Source organism: Brassica napus, chromosome C6 (assembly GCF_020379485.1).
Source record: "Brassica napus cultivar Da-Ae chromosome C6, Da-Ae, whole genome shotgun sequence".
NCBI classification, from domain to species: domain Eukaryota; kingdom Viridiplantae; phylum Streptophyta; class Magnoliopsida; order Brassicales; family Brassicaceae; genus Brassica; species Brassica napus.
Genome location: NC_063449.1, coordinates 40,672,693 through 40,688,369, shown reverse-complemented (window position 1 = coordinate 40,688,369; position 15,677 = coordinate 40,672,693). Strand labels below are relative to the sequence as shown.

The following is a 15,677-nucleotide window of genomic DNA, read 5'->3' as shown; positions in this document are numbered from 1 at the left end:
GTGGTGGAACCCAATACATTACCTCATCAAGGGCACAAGCAACATCAAACTCATACTGGTTAACATCTCTTCCTTCAAACTCTGCTCTATCTCTAATAAGGTTTATCCGGACCATTTGTGCTAGGTGTCTTATTGGCTTGCCCCAATACTCTTTCGTTCTTTGAAGCCGGTGTAACTCCACTCTTTGATCTGGTGTGAGTATGCGTATATCAAAGGGTGGTGGCTTCACATATGGCTGATCTTCAATGCGATCTTCAAATGTCTCTTCCTCTTCTCGTGGCTTCTCAGAGTAGCTTGAAGCCATCTCTACAAATAACAAAAACTAGAAGAAGAGGTTAGTAGCTATACAAAAGCAAAACAAAGCATAAGAAAATAAAGCTTAATCTCAAGAAAGTTTGAAATCCTAATGACAAATCTACTTAGTTCCCCGGCAACGGCGCCAAATTGATTACGCGTTTAAGCACACACCAATTAACCTAATGTGCCAACAATACCACAATCGAATGGTATGTCATTGTAGCATTTTAGGATCGAATCCACAGAGAACTAGAGACTTATAACACCAAGAATACACAAACCTTCCTAATCTAAGCAAACAAGAAGATATATGATTTGTAACAAACTAATATCCTAGAAATATAAACAAGGTGATCTCAAATCCAGTCAAGAAATAAGTGCAAGAATTCAATCAAATACTAAGGATGGATCCATGGTAAGGATAATTGATATAAGGTGATCAAGGTTCAATCTAAAGGTGGCAACTTTCAATCAAAGTAATCTCTTAAGTCTAAACACAATTCTAGACAAGTCCTATGTCTAGGTAAATGCCCATTTGCTTAGAAATCATTAAACATCAAATGTCTTTGGCTTAATTCAATCAAGCAATCTTTAAGTTCAAGTTCAATAACTATCTAGCAATTTTAACATCAAGTGTCCTTGGCTAATCTCACTAGAGGTTAGTTGAGTTGATTAAAACACTTCATCTAATCATGTCTGATGAGAAGTGTTTAGAAATCAGGTTTAGAGTGATCAAGACTAAACAAGCATTAAAAATACTCAACAAGCAAGTTCATACAAGGATCTACAATAAAACACCCTAAATCTACACTTAATCACCATAATCTACCTTAACCATGAATCCAAGGAGTGTCTACTCTCTAATCTCCATGAGAAACCTCAAACCCATGATGGATTCAAGGCTCACCATGTTTATGAGAAGGAGAAACAAGATATAATATGAAGAACTTCCTTAGATTATGATATAAAGATTCAAGCTTTTTTTACAAAGGGAGGCAAGTTCTTGAGAGAAAAAATGAGATTCCCCTTAGGTTTTTAGGTTTAAAACTATATATAAGAGATGCCAAACTCGAGCTGGTTTAGTGAATTAAACCGGGTCAAACCGGAATAAACCGGTCAATCATTTCTGAGATCGCGTTTTTGTCTTCTGCGAGCGGCCTTTGCACCTCGCTGTGGCAAGTCGCTGTGATGCTTGATCTTTGATGATGGATTTCCCGAGCGAGTTCATCACGTCGCTGTGCTCGAGCTCGCTTCGTTCATGGCTACAACTCGCGGAGGTCGTCGCTTCAAGCTTCGTCGTCACTAAGCTCTCCACTGAACCGGAACCACCGAGCCACAGCCAAGCTCAATTCGTCGTTCATCCATCGTCAACACCTCGCCGGTGCTCAGTTCTCCCGTCGTGGCTTTCGTCGTGGTAAGCTCTCCGCCGTGCTCTCAGCCTCCGCCGTCGGGATTCAGATCCGGCGAAGAGAAGCTCGTGAGCTCCTCCACGGTGTCGTGCTCTCAGATCGTAGCTTCCTTCTCCATGGTACTGTAACAGGCTCGCCGCGTCGTCAAGCTCCGGATGCATCAGGAGAAAGCTCGTGCTCTCCAATGGAGGTTTCTTCATTATTTTCAAAACCAGTCCCTGGCCTTTTGATTCTTTACAAAACGGACCCAGCCTTTGGAATGTGCAAAAATGCCTTCGCGAATCAAACCCAAAGTTTCCAATGTGCGATTTAGCCCAATCGAATATTATGAATTTGCAACCTTGGTCCCTGGGTTCTTGTTAACATCACAGTGGACCCAAAACTTCCAAACTTTGCAGTATAACCCTTGAATTTCGCCCCAAACTTCCAAATAAGCATTCCAACCCCTATGATATGCAAATGAGTATGCAAATACAACACAAAGACCTAAATGCAACCTAAAATGATCATAATAAGCTAAAATATGAATCTAAAACTTATAAAAATCATGAGATATCACGTCTCCATATGAGTTGTTGTATGGTATGAAGCCTACATATGATCACCTCAGAGTCTTTGGCAGTTTATGCTTTGTTCACTCCAAATCAAGAGATAAAGACAAGTTCGGTTCAAGAAGTAGAAGATGTGTGTTCGTTGGTTATCCATTCAATCAGAAAGGATGGAAGGTATTTGATTTAGAAACAGAGGAGTTTCTCATATCACGGGATGTCATATTTAAAGAAACAGAGTTTCCCTTCTCGTCCAAGCCATCTGTATCATCTACCGATCAGCCGATCCTACAGGACATTGTTGATGAGGATTGGGAGATAATGCAAGTTACTCCTCCTTTAATAGACAAGGGGAGTACAGTTCCTTCTGTCACTCAACAAACAAGTATAACACCACAAGAACAGTCTGAACCCACGCAACCAGTTACATCTGTCAAACCATTAGTTGAGCAAACTACAGTTCAAGATGTTATAGAACCAGTACCAGTTTCTCCTATATCTTCTCCTCCAGAGAATATTGTTTCCAGTGAAACATTAGGTCATGGCCAGAGATCACGCATTCCTTCTGTTAAGCTCAAAGATTATGTTACCTATAATGTTGTTCGCCTTGAAGAACCCAATCTCTCTCTCACTGGCTCTTCATCAACGTCTTCTACGAACGTTCTAGGTATGACATCTTACCCGTTGAATGCGTATGTCTCTGACCTAAATTTTTCAGTCCCCCATCAAGCATTCTTAGCAGCTATGACAGCTGGAGTAGAACCAAAGAGTTACTCTGAAGCAATCAAAGACAAAGTATGGCGAGATGCTATGAAACGTGAGGTTGTGGCTCATGAAGAGCTTGGCACTTGGGACTTAGCAACTCTGCCTCCTGGCAAAACAGCCATTGCTTCAAAATGGGTTCACCGTACCAAATATAATTCTGATGGAACAATTGAACGCCACAAATCTCGTCTGGTGGGCTGTGGAAATAGGCAAGTTGGAGGTGAGGATTATGATGAAACGTTTGCGTCAGTTGTAAAGATGACTACAGTTCACAGTTTGCTGAGTCTTTTTGCAGCAAAGGGCTGGGAAGTACATCAAATGGACGTTCACAATGCATTCTTTCATGGGGATCTTGAAGAAGAAGTGTATATGCGCCTACCTCAGGGCTTTACTCACTCTGATCCTCGCAAAGTTTGTCGATTATGCAAAGCTATTTACGGTTTAAAGCAGGCTCCTCGCTGCTGGTTTGCCAGGTTATTTAATGCTCTCATTGAGTTCGGTTTTGTTCAGGCCTACTCAGACTACTCGCTCTTCACCTACACCAAATGATCAAAAGAAGTTTGTGTTCTCATTTATGTTGATGACTTAGTCCTTGCAAGTAATGACCTGCAACTACTTACCAAATTCAAGACTTATTTGGGAGACTGTTTTCGAATGAAAGATCTAGGCAAGCTCAGATACTTCTTGGGAATAGAAGTTGCTCGAGCTGCTGATGGAATCTTCCTCTCTCAACGCAAATATGCGTTAGATATCATCAAAGACTGCGGATTACTTGGTGCTAAACCTGTCTCCATTCCAGTAGAGCAGAATCATCATTTAGCAGCCGACAAAGGACCTTTGTTTTCAGATCCAAATAAGTATAGACGCCTAGTTGGTCGTCTTGTTTACTTGACAGTCACTCAACCTAAGCTTTGTTATGCTATTAACCTGTTATCTCAGTTTATGAAGGCCCCTACCGTGGCTCAGTGGGAAGCAGCATTACGGGTGGTCAGGTTCCTTAAAGGATGTCCTGGACAGGGGATTCTTCTACGATCAGATAGTTCACTTGAGCTTTCAGTCTATGTCGACGCTGACTGGAGCACTTGTCCTGTTATGCGTCGCTCATTAAATGCCTATGTTGTTCTTCTTAGAGGGAATCCTATTTCATGGAGAACTAAGAAGCAAGATACAGTTTCTCACTTTTCCGCTGAAGCTGAATATCGAGCAATGGCTGCAGCTGCAAAGGAGTTGAAATGGATCGTACAATTGATGAAGGAACTGGGTATTGAAGTCAACAAACCATTTTCATTTTATTGTGATAGTTAGGCGGCAATCTACATTGCATCTAATCCAGTTTTTCACGAACGCACTAAACACATTGAAAGAGACTGTCATTGTGTTCGTGATGCAGTTAAAGCTGGTCTTATCTCAACTACTCATGTGCGCACCAAAGAACAGAGAGCTGATATCCTTACTAAGGCTTTGGGGCGTGCTCAGTTTGAGTTCTTATCATCCAAGTTGGGTGTTCAAGATCTTCACTTTCCAATTTGAAGGGGAGTATTAGGGAATCCTAGTATAGATAGGATTACCTAGAGATAAGTCCTAATCTATTGTTGATATACATAAGACTTATAGATAAACTCTAAAGTAATATAAAGTCGGTCATTGCTCATGTATATATATGCTTTGTAAGTTCATAAGTTAAATACAAGTTTACAGTTTATATTATCACATCTACTTTACAGCTTGGGAGGGAGAGATTAAACTGTTAGTTTTTAGTTCTGTTTTGGTATTATGCTTAAGCTTCCATTGTTTGGTTAAGACTAATCATAATCTCCTCAGGGTTTAGGGGTTTTTTTTAATTTTTTGCACCTTTAAGCTGAAAAGCAAACTACGTTGCATTAACATGTAATCAAACCTTCATTGTTTTCAATGACATTTACAATTTAGCAAAAAAAGAAAAAGTATATGGTTTGAATTCCCTCGTACTGCACTTTTACAAAAAAAACATCCATTGCTACAAAGACTTTAGAGATTAATCTAAGCTTCGGTTTGGAATCATCCAGTTATACAAAACAGTTGAGAATATCCTAATTACATCCAATGTCACTGGTCCAAGTCTTTTTTTTTTAATTAGGTCCAAGTCTTATATTGGTCGGTTCACTTCTTTCAACAGATTCGTGATTCTCATGATCATATTGTGCAGTTAAGTTATGAAAATGAAATAATGACAAACTAGAGCGAGATTAAAATCCGTGGTAATATCCAACTAATCATCTGAAGTGCAAGATAGCCAAGTTTGACTTCTGATCACTTCAAGTATCATGTTGGATCACATTTATATGCAAGTTAGGTTCTATGGATCTGAATTTTCTAATTATCAAATTAATAATAGGTATCTTACGGAATAGATTTAAAATTGTACTAAGCAAAATGATATAACGATTAATGTATTGCATGTGCTATAACGTGAACAGTACAAATTAACTGAGAGTTAGGGTTTCCACGAGTTTATTGTATTTATAAATAAAACTATACAAAGACTTTAATTAGAAAGAATGTAGATTCACATAACTCATCCCTAAGATACGAAAATGTGCAAGCTCAAAGAATGTTGAATATATACTTTATATCTCCCTAATTTCATTTTATATTTCTAATTTTTGTGTCAAATTATCTTTGACTAATCAGGAAAGAATGTGATACGTGATATTATTATACAAAAATTTATATATATAAATAATCATTTTGGTTTGAGCGAGATTAATTTTTATTTTAACCTTTTTGCCTGACTTGATTTACGGAGACACGATTCCTTAAAAGGGACAAATCATTATAGGAAGATAAGCTAGTGGGTGTGTATATGCACCAAAAAGACAAATAAATGAAACTCAAAGTTGACCCCAAAATAAGTGTAACAGGATAGATGCCTAGAGGCTATAGCTAGGTTGTATAATGACACTCACAGCTTCTATAGTCTAACCTGGCATTCACATGTTCATATCACATTATTTGAATAGAAACCTATATGTTTTGACATTTTGTCTTTATAACTCACTTATGCATTTTACTCTTTTCTCACATTTAAATATGAGTTAAGAAGTAAGAAGCAAAAAACTAATGGTCTTGATAGTTCTAAAAGGCTATATACTGTATAAATTATAGTTAAAAACTACCACCCTGCAACTGCAATACTACAAGGCAAACTCAAACATACGCCACTCCTCACTTGTTAAATTCAGATTTACTACTTTCTTACATATTCCTTAAAAATATACATGCAGTTTGTAGATCTAATTAAATATCACAATATGTATAGATTGCATATATTTTTCTATAAGCATAACAATTTTGTGAAAAAGAAAGAAATACTATATTTTTTTGTAAGAGTACTCCCTTAAAGCTTGTGTGATAATTTTATCTGATGTTTATATATCACCTGCATGTATGAAGATATAAACTTCTTTTAATAAAAAGATAATCATTTAGCATGGAAGGTTGTAATTCGTTAGTTAAATGTGCACCGTTATATTTTATTAACAATTGTCCTTATATTACACCACATAGCTATTTATCCCTTCACTTTCAGGGTTATTAACACTTTGGCTAATTTCTTAAATAACTATGATGCATAATTATTCTCGACATTTTTTATTTGTATATATAATAATTTTATAGGTCTATTAGACTATTTGTTATGATATATATAATTGTCATCTATAAATATATACGGGACCATCTAACTTTATTTTTGCGACAGGACCACCTTTTGTTTTTTTTCGTTGGAGTTCACAACTCATACAAACATATTATTGAGTTTCAATCCAAGTTATGGTACATGGATAACACTAGTACAACCGACTAGATTATAAGTTTCTATCAATCACCTAACCATTAAATATATTTTTTATTGACTTGACTTTGAAAACCATACAGTTTGTTTTTATTAGGGGTGAACAAAAAAACCGAACCGAACCGAATCAAACCAAACCAACCGAATCGAAACCGAATCAAACCGAACTAAAGTCTCTCTCAAACCATTCGGTTGAAGATTTCTCCAATCCGAATGGTGTGGTTCGGTTTTAAACCGAACCGAACCGAACCGAAAAACCGATGTATTTTGTAATTATTTAAATTAAAAATATTAGTAATACCAATATACTAAAATTCTAATACCAAACCACATATTTTCCATTTTACATCCATTAACATATATTCCTCTAAACTAATATATAATCATCGAAATATTTTATTTAAAAAAAATAGAAAATTTTGTATTTTTATATTCTTATATATGTAAACGTGGATGTTAAATCTAAACCTAAAACCTAAAGCAAATTTTATTAAAAACAAAAGTTTTTCTCCACACCATCACATGGAAAATGATTCATTGCAGACTTTAAATTTATTAATGATATAAGAGACATTACTAATCATGTTATATTTTTTTTTAATTTTAGTTAGCTTTCATTTGTTTTAGTTCTTATATATATTTTTTTACTTTATTGAATGTTTTTGTTTCAGTTTTATATTGAATTTATTTCACATAGTTTATGTTTACATAATTTATGTTTTAAAACATAATTTCTCTTAAAAAAATTAAACTAAGAAGAATCTAATTAAACTGATCCAAAAAAACAAACCGAACCAAATACAAACCAAACCGAACCGAATATAAACTGAACCGAACATAAACCTAACCGAACCAAACTAAACTAACTGTGGTTTATTTCAGTTGGAAAAATACTAAAACCGAACTAACCAAACCGAACCGAATCGAACCAAAAATAACCGAAATGCCCATCCCTAGTTTTTATCACAAACTATTGGTCATTTTAAATGAATTCGTGTGTAAATGAACATGAAGGTATCATAGTTTGGTTTAAGATACTCATAAATTATAAATTAACATTATAAATTAACATGAAGGTATCCAAGTATATTTTTTATAAATTATACTTGGATTAAACAAACAATACAAGACTCGGAAAAATCAACATTACGTAATAGGGAATCACACAACTATACCAATTGATCCATCAACCGGATTAAAACCAACCCAAACCAAACACAACGAAAAAAATCTTGCCAAATAATTTTTTTTTTTTTTGAATTAACCACAGTGTCCGGCAACCAGGTCAACCAATATTCTATGAACCCTCAGGAGTGCAATATTAAATTATCTGGTGGCCAACATGGACAAATAAAAAAATCATATTCGTTTCAACGCAAAAAACAACATGACCTTCTCACGATAGCTAGATTCAACCTCATCGGTCAGTCCAACGAGTCTGGCTGTGAGACGGTCAAAGATGTCATCCAGGAGATGGTCACCGAAATGATTGATGAAGAGAGATCCCATTGTGGCCTTTATGCAAACCATCCATTGCCTTACATCCTCTACGTCCATTGGCCGTTTGAGCCATGCTGTGGGGTCTATCAGCTCCATAGATTCGACAGAGAAGCAGCCATTTTTCTCTACCAAGGCTGCTACCTCCTCAGGCGATGCCGAGTAGATCGGTATGTTGAAGCTATCGACTTGCTCTTCACTGATCAAACCCTATATGCCCATCTCATTTAACTCAATCAAACCATTATTGATAAGAAACAAGAGAGACATATACGTTAAAGTTCCATTTTTAGTTTTTTTTGTTCATGTAGGAGTGTGTTAATCAAAATAAGGAAATTGCAACATGTACATCTATGGGATTCCTCAAGTCTATGTTAATCTATGTTTTAGGTGCTCACTTTTTTTTTTCTTTTAAGAACAAGGATCCTAATTTATATATAATATTAACAAAAAATCTAAAGAATTTTATATTTTGGTCTTAGTGTCATGGAGGAGGTTTGCTCAGAATTTGATTTGCAAATAGTCAACCCATTTTTGGTATGGTATTGAGTAATTCGATTTTTCTGTCCCTACTTTTACAACATTAAAATAAATCTGAATTATAGTCTTTTATATGTGTGAGATGATTTATGAAGAGTTACCTGGGATTGCATTTGAATGAGAACATCAGCAATGGAAGTATACATGATACTGTCGGCAAGATTGGAGAAAGGCATTCCTTGAGGAATCCCACACATTCCAACAACCAAAAGACCTCCACTCACTATTTCTTGAGCCCTCGCTTCCAGAAACTTCTCCATGTCCCGACCAAACTGGTCTTCATATGCCTTCACGACTTCTTCCGCCGCGTTTGAGTAGTGAACCTTTCCCTTATTCCATGCCTTGGAGCTTTTGTCCAAGAGCTCCTTTGGAACACTTGAAAGCCAGTGTGTGGCCGCCAACGTCACTACAATATGAACGGAGGATTGAGGAAGAACACGTCCATAGAACGAACCAGGGACACCGACCGCAAAGTAACTCCGGTCTTGAGGTAGAGATGTGAAGAGAGTGTTGAAGTCGTTATTTGTGAGGTCGTTGAAGAAGACAAGGAACTCTGCCTTTGTGGAGTTTGAATCTAAGGTGGTTTCAACAGATTTGATGATGTCTTGGACGAGAAAGAATGTGTTTGGTCCAGTTGCACAACCAAGGTCAGCTATACAGAATGTGTTCGAGTCACAGATTAGGTTTTTTGCGTCAAGTTTCTCCGTTATCAACTTGTCTATTGTCTCTTTCAACAAACTTGCTGATCTTCTCTGTCCACACCAAAAGCAGTTGAAAGATTACTGTACTTTGATGATATTTCGTATTTCTAAGACGTGCTAGCTATTCCAATTGAAAAAACGATTAAAAGACCGAACTGAATCTCATTTTAATGTCCGAACAAACCGGACATCACTGGAAAACAAAATACCTAAAACCCTTAAAAGATTTCTTCAACACCTTAAAATCAACAATAAAAATAAAAAATAAAAAATAAAATCAACACTAATTTTTGCTTTAAAAACGAATTTGATTGAGTTCATATATACTTTTGTTTTCCATTAAACTGGACCAAAATCTTTCCAGTAATACAGAATACTATTTTGCTGCACTGGTGAGATGAGATCCAGACCAATATAGTTTCCTCTATATTTTGCTAATCAAAGATTAGCTTTTCGTAAGACAATGAATCCGCCTAGTAATCTTCGGTGTTTTTTTGTGTGGCTCGATGACTTCTGAACATTTTAATATCGTCACTGAAGTTTCTTTATTAAAAAAAGTACATAGCAACGAACCAAGGTAAGAGATTATGAAAATGAAGTCAAATTCTTTTTTTCTTTTAAAGTAATGGGTTTCCAATTGATCCGAATAGCCAGCCAAGTAATATGTCTATTCAAAGATTGACCGATCATTTTCTTAGATTAATCTTGTTTTCGAAATCTATTAGACTAGAAAATGAAATATTTCAAAACTTTTTCTTCATATTTTATTAAAATCTCAATCTTGTGGAGTATACATTTTACAAATAAGTGATAATATATATAAACATGTATTTATACATATCATTATAAACATTAATTCCAACTCGTTTTAAATGATTTTAGACAATTAAAATGAACTTGTGAAACAAAAACATAATGAGTTAAAAAAATGTAACTCTTTTTTCAATTTTAGGGACTTTCCTGATACCAAAAATCAGTATAAATGTAAAGAATGATGCACCACCTATTAAATTTGCTATATATAACAATTTCTAATTAAAAATGAAACATCATCTATATATCAAGGTTTTCAACATTTTATAGAGATATATATATTATGTTTTTAACTGAACATCAACATTTTATATTTGTTATTCGGAAATTTTGTTTATAGCTCACTGTTTTATTCAACGGTATGAATCTCACTAATTAATTATCTGATAAATCAGATGTAACAAACCAATTCATAATACATCTTTTTGAAGTTCCTAGTTTTAAGAAATATGAAGAAGAGAATAATATGTGTAAAAATAAGGTGACAAAGAAACCTGCAGATGGGAATTCTTAGAATAGCTGTTGGGGCCATCGCCTCCGCTCATAGGAAGTGAATTAAGAACAATCTCTACTTTTTCCATTATGATTTGGCTCTTTTCTTCTATACTTTTTTTTTTTGTCAAGCCTTTTCTTCTATACTTTGAATGTAAATTCTGATGCCTATCATTTATATAGGCCATGCACTTAACACGTAGTGCTTATATTATATACATTTTAATAATAATAATAAAAATATGAATACTAATTGAGATTTTTTTGTTTATTATTTAGCTTGGTGTCAAAATCACTCTTCCATAGGAAGAACAGGTTTACCATGTCCTAGTTTCCAGCTTGAAAAGATTTTGGTTTACTATGTCCTAGTTTCCAGCTTGAAAAGATTTTGGTTTACCATGTCCTAGTTTCCAGCTTGAAAAGCTTAATATCAAAACCCAAAACATTTTTGCAAAAAGAAATTTCACTTTGTATCGTTCGAATTTTATCGGATGTCTCCGAAAGAACAATTTCACACTGTATATTATATATATACCCATGCAAAAGCAAAAAAAAACATTAACACCAAATTTTGCTTCAAAATTTTCAATAGAAATTGATGACATATAAGAGATCAACTAAGAGATCGAAATTACATACATAAAATGAAACATAAACCCTCTAAAACTGAATAACGTGTATATATACGATTTTTGTGAACAGCATATTTTATGTGGGTTGAATTGAGATAATAATATCGACGACAATAGCACAAACCAAAAATTATATGTTATATATATATATATATATGTATATGTATATAATTAAAAAAATAGTACAAGAATGTGCTACAACATGTGCTTATTTAGAACAAAGAAAGCAAATTACCGAAACAAATTAGGTAGGTGTAATAAAAAATAGGTAGGCTTAATAAAAACAAAGAGTAAGATTGTAGCAAAAATTAAATTTGAAAAAACTTGTAACAAATTTTAGTTGTAAAATAGATTAACTTTCTTCTTTAAAGCAGTTAAAAGGGGTTATTTTCTAATAAATAACAATCTTAACATTATAAGATATAGACTAGGCAAAATCTTTGTTATAGTGGATTTTTTTTGGTAATAATAAATATTGATGATTTTACACTAATACAACTAATTAATTAGCAAACTATATCTTCTCTACTAAATTTGATTTCACTTATAACACCCAAAAAATTGATTTCACTCAATAATCAGCAGTTGATTTCACTCAATAATGAGCAGTTGAGCTCATATGCTCCCGTACCATACTCAGTGGATTCCTACTGGTAGGCCTGAGAATTTTATCCGAGATCTGGATTCGATCCGTTTCCGATCCGAAAATCCGGATATCCGGAAAGGCCGAATCCGGATCCGGATAATAAAATGTTGGATCCGTCAAAGCCGAATCCGGATCCGGATATCTTGATTTTTTAGTCCGGATATCCGGATCCGTAAATTTTATTAATAACTATTTCAAAAAAAAAATATCTATATATAAAAACTAATTTTATTTAATATATTTTCATTTTAATAATAGTGTATATAAATTTTATGTAAATTTTGAAATATTATACATAGAAATAAGTAAAAGCATTATATATATATATATATATATTTTAATTATTGTTAATATTTTATATTATTAATATTATTTTTTATTTATTTTAAGGATCCAAATCCGGATCCGGATATCCGCCGGATATTATAATTTTTAGAAGGATATCCGACATCCGGATATCCGCGAATCCCAGATCCGGATAAGGATAGTAAAATTAAGGATCCGCCGGATAAGGATCCGGATATCTTAAAATTGTCCGGATACCCGATCCGTTTTAGACCTACCTACTGGTAATACGTTATAAATATATGAGCTAATAATGGATTATTAGTGATTATTATTACAGTGGTCCTAGTAGGCTAGCTACTAGTCACTACATATAATATTTTTTTTCGTTTTAAAAAGTCGATTATTTCTTTGAAATTGAGAACCTACGAAATCGCAGGCCAATCAAATAAATTAATAGCTAATCAAGGTACTACGATATATGCCCATCGATCTCCAAAGGAGATGCTTTGCACTAATATCCAACAAGTCAAAAGATGCCAAAATTTATGATAATAAACGTAAATCAGTTTGTTTATATTTTAATCAATGTGTCTCTACTGATTCCAACTTAGAAATTCTGTTTTGCTTTTATCTCTGGCAATGCGTCTTTGTTGATTCCTACGCAATCTACCTAGTAAGGTTATCTCCATCTCCACTCTATTTTTTCCTCTAAAATAGAGTAAGAGTGAAAATAGAGTAATGATTGCTCCAACCTAACTTCAAATCTCAATACATAATAGAGTTTACTCCATAAATAGAATAATCTATTTGTTTTTGTTCATCACTCCATAATAGAGTGAGAAATGGACCTCTGCCGGAAACCGTCTCCCAATCTCCACCATCGAACATACCAGGAAGAGACACCATTATCCCTCCTCTATCCATCTTCATCCATCGTCCACGTCGTGGACCATCAATCGGCCGACGCCGGACACAAACCAAAGAAAGAAACAGAGCCGCTGTCAAACACCAAAGACGATGCTACGCAGAGTCAGAAGCCGACTGTTCACCTTCAATCGAAACAGGTGCAACATCGGAGTCAACAACCGATCAACCACCTAGCATTGGTGCGTCACCGGAATACGTAGTTTCACCGAGAGATCCCGGTTGAGATACATCTCATCGCCAAAAAGAAGAAGAGACAGAGAGACGACAAAGGAACAGATTCAACAAACACAAATCTCGACCGACGACATGTCTTTGAGAGCCCACCGTCGCCGGCCGAAAAACGGAGATCGGAAAACTAGCCGCCTTTAGAGAGAGGATAGAGCTTTTTCTCTCTCGTCTCTAAGCGATGAACTTGATAGATATATGAATTAATGAATATATCAGATAATAAACAGCATAATAGCAGAATTAAGTGATCGCATAAAACATATTTTATGCAAGATAGCTATATAGTACTAAATCTAGATTCGTAGTTTTCACTTTTTCGTTATATTTTTAACACATTAGAAACAAACTCAAACAAGTGTTGTTCATTGTAAATTTACATTGTCGATATTAACCGTATTGGTGCAAACATTTTATGAGTGGAGTCATTGTATATCTTACTAATTGGTGCTATCCGAACTCAACAGACTTAAAATAAACAGGTCCAAGGGGGTTACAAGTAGAAACGAGCTGTATACAGTTATGACTTGAACAGGTCAGGAGTTAAATAGACAGAGCTTAAACGGATTAGGGTAAGCCTGTTCAAACATCACTAACCTATATACCATGTGAACCGGTATATTGCTTATTAATGGAGAGGAGAGCATAGAAGTTTGCGTAATGTTCTAGTTGGGCCTTATAATGGGCCTGGGCTCGGTGAAATCTCTGTAGAAAAACTCTCCATCTTTCTCTTTACTATAGATAGTAATGGTGAAACTTCGCTCTTTCTCCTCTCTCCACTCTTCTCTCTCCGTCTCGTCGATGATGGCGTCTACTGTAGAGCATTCGACTCGTAAAGACCAATCGAAATCAAACAATCTCTCCGATAACTGGATTCGGATCATCGGGTACATCGCGAAATTCAAAACCGAGCTCTGGATGCTTCACGGTAATTGGAGAAAAAACTGCAAACTTTTTGAATTTCTTTTCGAAATTCTGAGATTCGTTTTGTTGAATTGTAGATGTGTTTGAAATGGGACCGAAGCAGCTACCTGAGAATCTAGGGGAAGACACCAACGAGATGGTAGCTTTCAGATGCTTAGCGTCTTTGTTTGATTCCTCCACTTCTAAAGATGCTGAGTCAAAGATAGAGTTTGATTCGTCCCAGAGCTGTGAACATGTACTTCAATGTATATTGGATGAGGTAACAACAACCCAACACTGTTTTATAATGTGACTCTTTGTCAACTACTACTTAGTCTTAGACAATCTCTTGTTGTAGATACCATTGTCAGAGCTGAAACCAGGTGCACCGGGACTGTCAAAGTGGAATCTTCTGCCCTTTATCCAAAGCAAGCTCCTTTGCTTGCCAAAATGTGCTTTGGAACTGGTATGATTACGTTAACACCATAAAGGCTTTTAAAGTTTGTGTCTTTAACATCCGTTTTGTTTGATTTGATCAGATGATTGAAGCATCCAGTGAGAAGGATGCGGAAGTGTCGCCTTGTAATGAGGAAGAAGAGGGTATGAGAGTTGATGGCGATCAAGTTACATCTCCAATGGCTGATCCAGAGCCGTTTGTTCATGGCCCTGCTGATGAGACTAGTGGATCCCACCAGAGCCCTCCTGGAGATGGAGCTGATATTAGTAGATCCCAGGCGTCTCTTGGAAACGGAAGTGATGGTTATGTGTCAAGTCCCTCAGAGAATAATATATACAGGTGCATTCAATGCAAACAGAGTGGGAAGCTCTTGTTCTGCTCCAGGGATGGATGTACTGTCATGGTTCATGAGAAATGTGTTGTGGATTCGCAGCCTGTTTACGATGACGCTGGGAACTTCTACTGCTCTCTCTGTGCTTTGGGCTGTGTTTCAGCTGAGTACCTCCAGTCTCAAGAGGAAGTTGCTAAAGCCAAGAAGAAATTGGTTTCGTTTCTTAGTCTAATGTCAAATGTTAACAAGAAGAAACCCATTTGAAGGTTAAAAGCCTTACTCATTAAAAGAAAATTACATTTGCACTTGCTCTCTCTCTCTGCTTTTCGCGCTAACAATGAACACAAGATTGCTCTCGTCCCTACACAAGGTGT

At 35.5% G+C, this 15,677-nt stretch overlaps 3 protein-coding genes across 3 annotated transcripts; 2 read left to right on the top strand and 1 right to left on the bottom strand.

The window, feature by feature from the left end:
• Positions 1-3,673: 3,673 nt before the first annotated feature.
• Positions 3,674-4,549, top strand: LOC106403419 (uncharacterized mitochondrial protein AtMg00810-like). The gene is made up of 2 exons (XM_013844247.2): positions 3,674-4,280; positions 4,410-4,549. The coding sequence occupies exons 1-2, from the start codon at positions 3,674-3,676 to the stop codon at positions 4,547-4,549; spliced, it is 747 nt and encodes a 248-aa protein (XP_013699701.2).
• Positions 4,550-7,886: 3,337 nt separating this feature from the next.
• Positions 7,887-11,027, bottom strand: LOC106405099 (loganic acid O-methyltransferase). The gene is made up of 3 exons (XM_013845702.3): positions 10,897-11,027; positions 8,990-9,640; positions 7,887-8,558 (listed from the first exon to the last, which is right to left on the bottom strand). Exons 1-3 carry the CDS (start codon positions 10,981-10,983, stop codon positions 8,211-8,213), a joined length of 1,086 nt encoding a protein of 361 aa, XP_013701156.2. The 5' UTR covers positions 10,984-11,027; the 3' UTR covers positions 7,887-8,210.
• Positions 11,028-14,337: 3,310 nt separating this feature from the next.
• On the top strand, positions 14,338-15,611 carry LOC106406115. Its single transcript, XM_013846707.3, has 4 exons — positions 14,338-14,540; positions 14,614-14,795; positions 14,874-14,981; positions 15,055-15,611. The coding sequence occupies exons 1-4, from the start codon at positions 14,360-14,362 to the stop codon at positions 15,565-15,567; spliced, it is 984 nt and encodes a 327-aa protein (XP_013702161.2). The 5' UTR covers positions 14,338-14,359; the 3' UTR covers positions 15,568-15,611.
• The last annotated feature ends 66 nt before the right edge of the window (positions 15,612-15,677 follow it).